The 10,230-nt window shown below is 59.9% G+C and overlaps 2 protein-coding genes across 2 annotated transcripts in view; both read right to left on the minus strand.

Moving 5' to 3' along the window:
• The window catches only part of WBP1L (WW domain binding protein 1 like), a gene marked incomplete at its 5' end in the record, with an annotated part of 61,767 nt that extends 60,898 nt beyond the window's left edge, over positions 1-869 (minus strand). The window contains one exon of the mRNA XM_082486166.1: positions 783-869. Within this exon, the coding sequence (XP_082342292.1) occupies positions 783-869 (87 nt within the window). The remainder of the gene's footprint in view (positions 1-782) is intronic.
• A 4,309-nt stretch (positions 870-5,178) lies between these two features.
• On the minus strand, positions 5,179-10,030 carry SFXN2 (sideroflexin 2; the record flags this gene model as incomplete). The annotated part of the gene is made up of 11 exons (XM_082486742.1): positions 5,179-5,278; positions 5,677-5,724; positions 5,977-6,026; positions 6,337-6,386; positions 6,952-7,018; positions 7,090-7,150; positions 7,834-7,919; positions 7,997-8,072; positions 8,229-8,327; positions 9,428-9,598; positions 9,870-10,030. 11 exons carry the CDS (start codon positions 10,028-10,030, stop codon positions 5,179-5,181), a joined length of 969 nt encoding a protein of 322 aa, XP_082342868.1.
• Between the last annotated feature and the right edge of the window lie 200 nt (positions 10,031-10,230).

Raw genomic sequence — 10,230 nt, forward strand, 5'->3', positions numbered from 1 at the left:
CATCCCAGTTGAGACATGCTCCCTCTTCCTTCCCTCTGCACAGAGGCTTGAACCAAATCTCCCCACCGCAGTTCCTGCCATGGGAAGACCAGCTCACCCAGCCTGCGCAGCACCATGGAAATCCCATTTCCCTGCCAACCCAGGTCCTCCGGACAGCTGCCCCATGGCCACCCTTCAGTTCATCCCAAACCTCCTCCAGCCCCATCCCCTCACAGACCACCTTCTTCCCTGTCGCCACCCCCAAAAGACAGATGCACCTCCATCCACGGGCCCCTGCACACCTGCCAGCTCAAGCCTTCTGCCCTCACTATAGCCATCTTTTCCATCATCTCCAGTCAACCATCAAATGCTTTCTTCCACGTTCTGCAGCCACCCCGCCGCACAAAGCACCTCCGAGAGCCACTGCCACCCATACCTAGGTCCCTACACCACCTCTCCATCCCCATGACACGCAAGCACCCCCGAACTCGGGTCCCTGCATCTCCTCCAGCTTCACTTAAGCCAAGGGGGCTTCCCCACCCTTCGGCGGGCCCCGAAAAGCCTCCCCCCTAGCATCAACAACCCCAGACACCCCATGCACGCTCCCTCCCCTGCCAGCCCAGCCTGACCCCCTACCCCACCAGCCGCCCCCCTCACCCCGGAGACCACAGCGCTCACACCGCTGTCCACCCCAAGGCCTGCGGGCCCCCACAGCCGGCCCCCCGCCCCAGGGACACAGCCCCCCAGCACGGCGCGACCCCAGACCCCCACCCCCCAGGCGGCCCCCCCAGGGCAGCCCCTACCTGGGCAGGCTCCACGCTGGCGGGCAGACCCTCGGGCAGGGCCTGGAACAGCAGCAAGGCCATGGCGGCGCGGAGCCTCCTCGCCATCCCCCCCCACCCCCCGCTCCCCGCCTCCCCAGCCCGACTGCGGCCCGGGACGGGAGCCGAGGGGGCACCCCGCGCCCCGCCCCGCCCTATCCCGCCGCCTATTGGTCAGACGGCGCTCCTCTTGGTCTGCCATTGGCTCAGCGCGCTGTCGCTTAGGGCAGAACCGGGAGGGGCGGGGTCTGCGCGCAGGGAGCTGCCATCTTGAGTGTGGCGCACCGGGGAGGGAGCCCGTAGTGGGGCGAGGACTGCCATATTGTGAGTGGCGGAACTGGCTGGAGAGTGGGGTGGGGGGCTCCCCCTTGGTCCTGCACCCCCAGTGCAATGCACCCCCGGGGGCAGAACTGGGCACTGCAAAAAGGGGAGTGCACAAGCACCCTCTGGCCTGCTGCAGCCTCCCTGACACCCCAATGGCAGCCAGGCACTCATCCCCCATTCACCTGGTCACCATGATCCCCACTTGGCCCCTTCCCCACGGCACCCACAGACCCCAGACCCAAACAGCCCGCCCAGAGCTGGGTCATACCAAAATGGCAGCAGCGGCATGGGGCTGGAATCGAGGCATCTGGTGGGCAGCCATGTGTCGGTGCCAACCCCATCCAGAGGCGGCAGCAGCACGGAGAAGAGGATCTCCCACCATGGGCAGGTCCCAGCGTGTTCCCACGCAGCAGTCCCTCGCCCGGGCTTGCGCCCCCAGGAGAAGCGGGGACACTGGCGCTTGGGGTTAATTCGCAGCTCGGGGGAGACAGCCTGTGTTTCTGGGGCAGCGGCAGAGGCTTTCTACACCACCGCTCCCGCCACACCAGGCAGCCTCCATGCTGGATTGGCATGACGAGGCTTATCAGATGCTCAGATAACACGTTAAGAAAAGCCAGAAAAAAATAATCGACCTAGCAGCTTATCTCCTACCCTGGCATTTTTCAACCAGGGCAGTACTTGGGGCACACCTAACCCCACTAGATCAGCTCGCCAGCAGGTATTAACCCATTACCCGTGCACCCTGCTTGTTCCCCTCTCCGTAGGCATCCAGTTCACTGGCCTTTGGGTGAGGAGCGGTAAGCCAAGCCCACCCGCTGGGGCTACTGATGCCTCAGAAGAGACTCCCAGCCTCCCATGCCTCCCCAGCCCCTTCCCGGGCTCTGCTGCAGCCCAACATGACATCTTTGGTCTGGTTATCATTTGAAGGGAGGTTGTAAACATGCTGGAGCAGATATTTCAGCCACGCACAGTTATTAAAGGAGCTTCATTCCTGTTCCCACCTAGCACTGAAATTAGAGGCACAGCAGGAGAAGGCTGCGAGTGCACCGGAGCACAGGACAAGCCCAGATCAGATGTGACTCATTGCTGGAGAGTAATTAACACTTGCAGCTCTTCCCAAACAGGAATGAGTCCGGCTCTGACTCCTGGCAGTGAGGTTTCCTTCCTGTTGCAGCAATGGGAAATGGAGGCAGGGCTGGCCTGAGCCACCCTTGGCAGCATGGAGACTTCCTGGCTGCAGCCTGGCTGTGACTTCTCTGCTCCCCAGTGAGACCACGGCAGGCTAGGGAGTTACTGTGGTTTTGGGGAATGCAGGCAGGCACCAGCTGCAGCGACCATCTCCCAGAACGATAGTGACGTGAGCTGTTGAGATGACTTGAATCCTCAGGGGGAGATTCCAGCTACAACCTAGAAACCTAGAAACCCCGCTAAGCTAAACTGTCAGCTGGCATAAATCCATGTCGATCTGAAGAGGAAATCCACTGCTATAAGCTTGGGGGGGGGGGGGGGAAGAGATCTGGCTTGAGGATGGCTTGCCAATCCTCCAAGCACAGAGCAACCCTCTTCTTCTAGCCAAGAGCAAGGAGCTGCACCATGTCCCGCTCCCCGGGGCAGGGGGAGAGCTGGCGTGAGATGGCAATAGCTCTTCAGAGGGTCCCCCTGCTCCATCACCCCTCTGGTATGGCTAGGGACAGGAAAAAAGGAGTGACAAAACCCCTGAGGCTTTCCCACTGTGATCCCAACCTTGGCTTTGCATGGCTGCTGCCCCAGCATCGCTGGCCTCAGAGCCCCTTGCTCTGCCGGGCCCCCCACGCACTGCAAACACAGGAAGGGTCAACAGCAAGAGCATGGCTGCGATGTGCAGGGGAAGGGCAGTTTCAGGGTGCAGCAGCATATTGTTTTATAAGCATCACCATGCTCCTGAGCATGTCAGAGGCACCTTGGACCCAAGTACAGCCCAGGCTGCTACAGGTACCTTTCTGAAAGTGCTCAAAGCAATTTTGGGTGTAGGACAAGAGCAGCTTGAGTAGAGGAGCTTAAGGAAAGTGGAGAGCAAAGATGTCTCCTTGTGGCTTCTTCCTGCTCCCAACAGGAGTGACATCTGTTTCATTTCATGTGCTTATCTATTATTTTAATTGCACATTAACAAGAGATCTAATAATGCCCAGGGAACAGATACACAAGCTTGAACACGTTTTCCTACTTTCTGCTAACCTATTAATTATTTCAGAGCTCTTGTGTAGCTTTCTTGCTGTAGCTACATGTGGTTGAAGACATTATCCTCTGCCTGTTGCAGCTTGGGCAGAAGAAAACCTGCTGGAGATACAGCTTGGCCTTTCAAGAAGTACATTTTGGGTTTGGTTGCTCTCTCTGTAGGAGTGGAGTGGTTAATGCCAGAAAGCCTTTTGGCTGCAGACCCTGTGTCTCCAGTCAGGCATGCGGGTGATGCAGGGATGCTGCTGCCCTCTGGGATCTGACACATTATCCTGGTTGGAGGGATGAGTGTCAACCACGGGGCCATGGGGCTCTCTGAGCAGCCATGTCATACAGCTGGTTAGAAACATGCTTCTCCCACCGAGGGGTGTTCATCAGCAAGCAGAGAGCCTGGATGCAGGTGGATGAAGGTGGGTACTTTAGCCCAGGACTTGGACTAAACTCTGGGGCTCCTTCCTCCTCTGAAAATAGTCTGCAGCAAACTCAAGCCACTCTTCTTTGGGGTGGGAGAGGCCTCGTGGCAGACCCAAAACAGCATCATGCAAACGCTGCCTGGCCATGAAGACAAACAGCACCCATAGGTGCAGGACTGGTCACCCAGTGTCATTCCCCCAGTCACCCCAATGGGATGAGAGTCACCATGAGCACAGTACTGTCACCTCCCTTTGTGACTTGCCTCAGGACTGTTTGCAGCACCAAGAACCTCCTGGAGAAGGCTGCATGGGATGCCTAAGGGTTTCAGGGCTCATGCCAGCCCTAGCAGAGCCTCATGGCTCTTCCTCCTTCTCCTGACCTGTGCTGACCCTCACCTTGGTGCCTGGTCAGACACAGAGCCCACACCGTTCCCTTTCAAGGCAGGAATGAATATACCACGTACCAGTCCTGCCCAGAGAACCAGACACTCAGAGACCAGCCAAAAGCAGAACCTGCAGCTGTTTTTTTAAAAATCACCGCATTTTATTTTTCAACCCTCCTCTCTGTCATTTGCAGTGTTGCTGTTCAGAGCCCGAGTTAATGCCCCGGCAGCTTTGTGACTCCTGTGTCTCTTTCACCCTTGTCCAAGGGGGCCCAGAGTCGACTGTCCCCCAAGGCTACAGGTCCTCGGTCCTACCACGGGGACAGTGAGATGCAGCACAAGGGCGACAGCTGGCTCTCACGCTCAGAGGAATGGGTAGATTGCAAAATTTAGAGCTTAAAAACAATTAGCTATTTCTCTCCTGGATTGTAGCAATTGCAAAGTGAGTAAAACGTGAACCTGAGAGCAAGGAAGGCATGGTCCAAGCATTGGTCCCTGGACTTTGGGGTGCTCCCTGTGCAGAGGGGACAGGTCCCTTCCCACCTGCCAAGGCATGATCCAGCTCTTGGTAAGAGGCCACTGTGGTGGTTTAAGGCAGCAATGTGATTTGGTTCCTGGTTTGATGGCAGGGCACCTGCCTTTGGAGGTAGGACTGTGCTCTGAGCCCCGAGGGAGAGAGCCCGCTGCCTCACAGGGCAAGGCCAAGCCCAGTGACCGCACGAGGCTCAGACAGGCTGGGCAGATCCTCCTGTGCAGGGCAGGACGAAAGCACGGGAAATACAGCCATCGTCCAGGGCAAGAGGGATGTGGGGAGGCAGGGACACAGCCAGCAGCAGATATGGGGAGGCTCAGGACAAGCCAAAGTGCTGCAAGCTGGGCATGCAGAGCCAGATCCTGCCCCTCTGGGGGAAGGAGGCAGCAGAGACAGTGCTGGGATGGGGAGAGGATCTGGCTGGACCGTGCCTTTGAGCCCTGCTCAAGGGATGTGGGGCTGGTGGTGGCAGAAGGCCGGAGAGGTGCGATGGCTTCCGAAGTAGTCTCCGTTCACAGTCCCTTGTTAAAATAGACGTACAGCACTTTGTCCCCATGCTGGGCCACGATGCTGTCACGCAGCTCCGGCTCGAGGTCAGCCAGTGCAAGGGAGCTGTGGGGAGAGGGGATAGACACTGAGACCCATGACCCTCCTCCCTGGCCACTGGTCAGGCCACCCTCCCTTCCCATTGCCATTTGAAGTCGCCTGCAGTCCCTGGGATCTTGCAGGCTCACGTCGAGACCCACCACCCATCCCAGGCATCCACCGCTCCCAGTGCTGGGGAACAGAGAGCTGCCCATGGGGCTTCTCATTGCTCCCAGCACAGAGCTCGCAGAGAAGGCACATGCTCTCCTGCTGCCCAGGGCACCAGCGTGTACAGGCAGGTGCAGCCTCGGGTTGAAGGGCGGCGGTTGCCCATCATGCTTCTCCTGGGTTGGGCAGAGAAGAGTTAGGGGAGGAGGAAGGCTTCTGAGGTCCCACACAGGAAAGGAAAATAGCGGAACAGGTACCATCTCTGTGGGAACAGGGCGCAGGCTGCCGGCACCATGAACAATAGGCTGTGGGACAGAGAAGAGCTGAGCATTAGTTTTGGGGATCGCACCCTGTTTGCCCCCTGGCCGCAGAGATCTCAGCCCAAGAGAGGCTGCTCATGACCCACAACTCCCAATACCTGGGAAAAGCCCAGGCTGAAAGGCAAGCAGCTTTGCAACCCCCTGCTGGGAAAGAGGTCTTTTTTCTGGGGTTATTTCAAGCACCCCTCAGAGCCCGGCTCTGGACACCCATGGGCTTTCGGGCAGCGAGATACTTACAAGCCCCCACACAGCAGCACCTGCAGAGGCCCGTGGAGAACTCGGATACGCTGCAAGGGAAGAGCCAGGAGTGAGTCCCCAGCCTCACCACCAGCCCTGCTCATGGGGTGGGGAGAATTCTCTCCTCAACAGGGCTGAATGCCCAACACCTCTGGGATGCCACCAACCCCTGCCACCCTCCCGCAGCCTCTCTGTTTCATCTGAGAGACCTTTGGTGTACCAGTGACAAGAGCGGGGGGGGAAAACAAGCTGGGGTCTGCAACCCCCCTATTTCATCCCCAGCATCTTGGTGGCTGGGGAGCAGGACTGGGGCACTGCAGGACGCACTGGAAAACTGTGGTAGGAGAAACATGGGCTCACCTGCATGAAGGAGAATTTCTCCAGTCGTTCCATGATGATGGGCAAAATAACTAGGTGCAGAGAGAAGAGGTCAGGGCCACCCCACAATCCAGCCTGCAGAGCTGCCCCAGCAGGACTCTCCTCTCAGAGGCCATGGCAGCAACTAGTTGTGCTGGGGGCCACTGGGTGTTTGCTCATGGCAGGGATCTGGCACAGGACCCCCATCCATCCATTGTCCAGGCAGCATGGTCTGTAGTCCTCGTGCTCCTGTCCCTCCTGCTGGGCTTGTGGCACGGCAAGGGTCTCATGAGGGCAAGGGGACGTGGGGAAGTGGGGAGAGGAGTCAGGGCCAGAGAGTGCAAGAGGTGTTCTTGTGGGGCCCAACCACTACGGGAGCACCCCACGTACCCCACGGGATGTGGGCTGGGATGGGGAGGGCTGGGAGCCTGGGGGACTCTCATGGGAATGGCAGGATGGGGAGATCAGCTCCATCAGTGGGACGAGACCAAACACCACCTGGGATGCAGGGCCACCCTCCCTCTCCTTCCCGAGGAGAAACTGAGGCAGGGGAGGGTGAGGTGGCAGGTCCTGGGGGAGCCCCTGGTCTGGCCCCCCACACTCCCACCCCGCACTCACTCATTCCTGGTGCTGCCATGGTGATCCTGGAGATCACAACCTGTGCAATGCCCTTCGCCGCCGCCCTCTGCAAGCAAGAGTAGTGGGTGAGCCCCCACCACACCATGCCCCGACCTGGACACCCATCCCGAGACTCACCCTGGAGCAGCCGAGCTCATTATTGTCCTCGTCCGTCACTGTCACCCCATTGATGATCTCCCTGGAGGAGACAGGCAGACGTGAGTGGGGGCTAGGACAGCTGGGGAAGTGTGAGGACACAGACATGGGGTAGGGGGGTGCCAAGGGGGTCCTCTGTGCTGTGCTGGTACAGCAGCCCCGGCCACCCCCAGCCCTGGCCCCAGGGCACAGCGCTCCATCGCCCCGGGGTGCTGCGGTCCCCAGCCCAGCCGATGCTGCCATCTTCAGGGCATGGCTGTGAACAGGGTCCGGCTGTCCGGGGGACAAACACCCGACCAGCCTGGGACCTGCCAGCGGGCAGTCCCCGGCACAGCACCCACCTCCGTGTGCCGTGACCTGTGGGGGGGGACCCCAAGGAGCAGACACAGGTCTCCACATGGGCCCCATTTAGGGATTCCCAGTGCCAGGACGTCATGGACTGGGGCTCTCCCATGACCACATGCAGAAGATGTTTGGGTCTGAGAGATCTTGCAGCCCAGACCCCAGAACAGATATCCTCAGCCCAAAATCCCGCTCCTGCTCCAGGTAGAGGCTGAGCCACCCCACGTGGCACCGCAAATGCACAGACCTGACATCACCTCCCTCACATCCTCCCACCCCCTCCAGCCCCGGGGATAGCAGGGTGACCAGGCAGCCCAGCGGCCAAGGGCTCGCCTTCAGAGGAAGCCAGGTCCCTTGAGCACCCCAGCCGCGTGTGGCACTTACTGTTGCCGCATCATGGGGATATTGACACAGTTGGCAGCAGCCACAGCCGCAAAGGGGACCCAACGGGCCAGCAAGGGGGGTGCTCGCTGCAGGAGACAGGCTGGCATCAGCAGGAGAGGGCAGGATGCGGCCAGCTGCTTCACCCAGCCCCGTCCCAGCATACCTTGGTGTAGAGGTTGAGTCCCACCGCGGTGGCAAGGGCTGTACCAGTGGCTGTGACATAAGCCACCCCGATTTGCCTGGACAGTGATTTCCAAAGAAGGGAGAGAACAGAAACCCCAACTCTGACTTGATCCTGTTCCTTCGGTGCCCAAGACGGGGCACAGGGTGTCTTTACAGGGCATCAGGGGGCTCTCAACATAGAGGGTCCCCAGCCTGCATGGGGGCACGCTCACCTCAGCGAGATGGGAGAGGCAGCGTTGCGGTTGGTGTAGTTGACGATGGCATTGAAGGACTGGTTGACCCACTGCCAAAAAACCACAGCGGGCACCGTCCTGCGGAGGGAAGGGATGGGAGAGCCATCAGGGACACCTGGCCTGTGCCCGTGTCTAGGCTTCACGGGGGAAAAGCCAAGATGCCCTCAATACCCTTGTCATGGTGTCTCCCAAGGGAAACTGAGGCACTGTGGCAAAGGCACAAGCCAGTGTCAGAGCAGAAAAATGACCCCAGGAGTCCTGGCTGCTGCAGGGCTCTGGGGAGCACAGGAGGGGGCCCAGCCCTGCGGGATGCTCAGCTAGGGGTGGGAAGACCTGCTCTCAGCAGGGTGGCAGCCATCCTGCTGGGCTGAGATAAGCCTTAGTCAACGGGAGCAGTAAGGAGGGGGCACATGGGGACAGAGGCAGCTCTGAACGTGACCAGGATGCCTGGGCTCCTATAGCAGCGTCTCTGGGACACTGACATGGGGCAGGAGGGGACATGGGGAGATGTGGGCCTGAGCAAGCTTTGGGATGCAGGAGGGTGGAGATGAGCTGTGAAGAGGGTGACCCTTCATCACTGGGAGATCCCCCACCCAGGCTGGACCTCACCAGCAACTGGCAAACCAGTTCAGCAAGCAGGGGTTGGATGGGACGGGTATCCGCCAGGAAAGGCAGGGTCTGTCCCACAGAGCCTCTGCGCTGGGGACAGGATCGCTCCCCACCCCAGCAGCCATTTCAGAAGGGAAATGCAGGGGGCTGTTGGCATGGGCTGAGGATGGTGGAGCAGCCTGGCCTGGGGGCATGTTTAGTCCTCGGTTTCAGGAGCCATTAGGTTCCACGGAGCAAGAAGAGTGGCCATGCAGGACTTGGCCGTGTTAATCATTACAGGGGCTCTGGAAAGAGCTGAGCTGAGAGCTCAGGGTGAAGCGAGACCGTCCCCAGCTATACTGGGGGCCAGGAGGATCCACAATGCTTCCACCACAGGCTGGGCACTGGGGACAGGACACAGCCACATGGGGCTTGGCCACAGGACACAGGCAGGCACAGCAGCCATGAGCATGCCTTGGGCAGCAATCAGCCCCAGAAGGGGCAGACTGGCCATGCCCCAGCCATCAGGGACCCCTCATTGGGCCGGGGCTATCACAGCTGTCCCCAGCCCAGCATCCCCAGTAGCTCACCGGTAGAACTGGAGCATGCAGCCAGTGAGGGCCATGCCCCCCGGCACCTGGAAGGACATCCTCCCGATGAGGTTCATCTTCTCGCCGCTGTCAGGGTGGAAGGCTGAGTCGTACAGCTTCTTGGCATAGAGCAGCTGCTCCTGACTGCTTCCCGGCGGCACCAGCCCAGCCCTGCAAGCCCAGAGCCCATTGGGGGTAGCCACACAGACCCACCAGCACCTGGCACCACCGAGCTCTGTGCCCCAGGCACCAAACATGAAAGGTGGAAGAAACATCTCCCACGAGGGAAACTTGTCCCAGCTTGAGGCTCCCAGGAGAAGCCTGGGAAACTCCCCCCAAAACTGCTTCCGATGGATCCAGCACACCCACTGGGGAACGACTGCCTCCATCCCCCTGCAGTCAGGTACGGCCATGGGCACGGGGATGGCACCTGCCCCCTCACCTGCAGCCTTCCACCAGAGCCTTGGCCCGGTCCAGCTCCTCCTCCGGCACCAGCACTGTCCGTGGGTCGGTGATGTTGAAGAAATGCTTCAGGCGCCCCACGAAGGTGCTCTGGTCCCAGCGTGGAGTGTCGATGTTGAAGCCAAGGGGGACGGTGGCCATTTTGGCGTGGGTCTGGGCAGGGGGAGAAGGCGGCTGGGGAGGATCCTGCCTCACTTGCCTGTCGAGTGCAGGCCTGCTGCGGCCACAGGAGCAGTTAACTCGGCGAGAGCCATGGCAGGTTTATATTTAACGGGAAAGTTGGACTTTCAGCAGCCCCGAGCCTGGGAGCCTCCTGCACCCTTGCTGCTGGCCAAATGCTG

Source organism: Vanellus vanellus (assembly GCF_965231255.1).
Source record: "Vanellus vanellus genome assembly, chromosome: 7".
NCBI lineage: Eukaryota > Metazoa > Chordata > Aves > Charadriiformes > Charadriidae > Vanellus > Vanellus vanellus.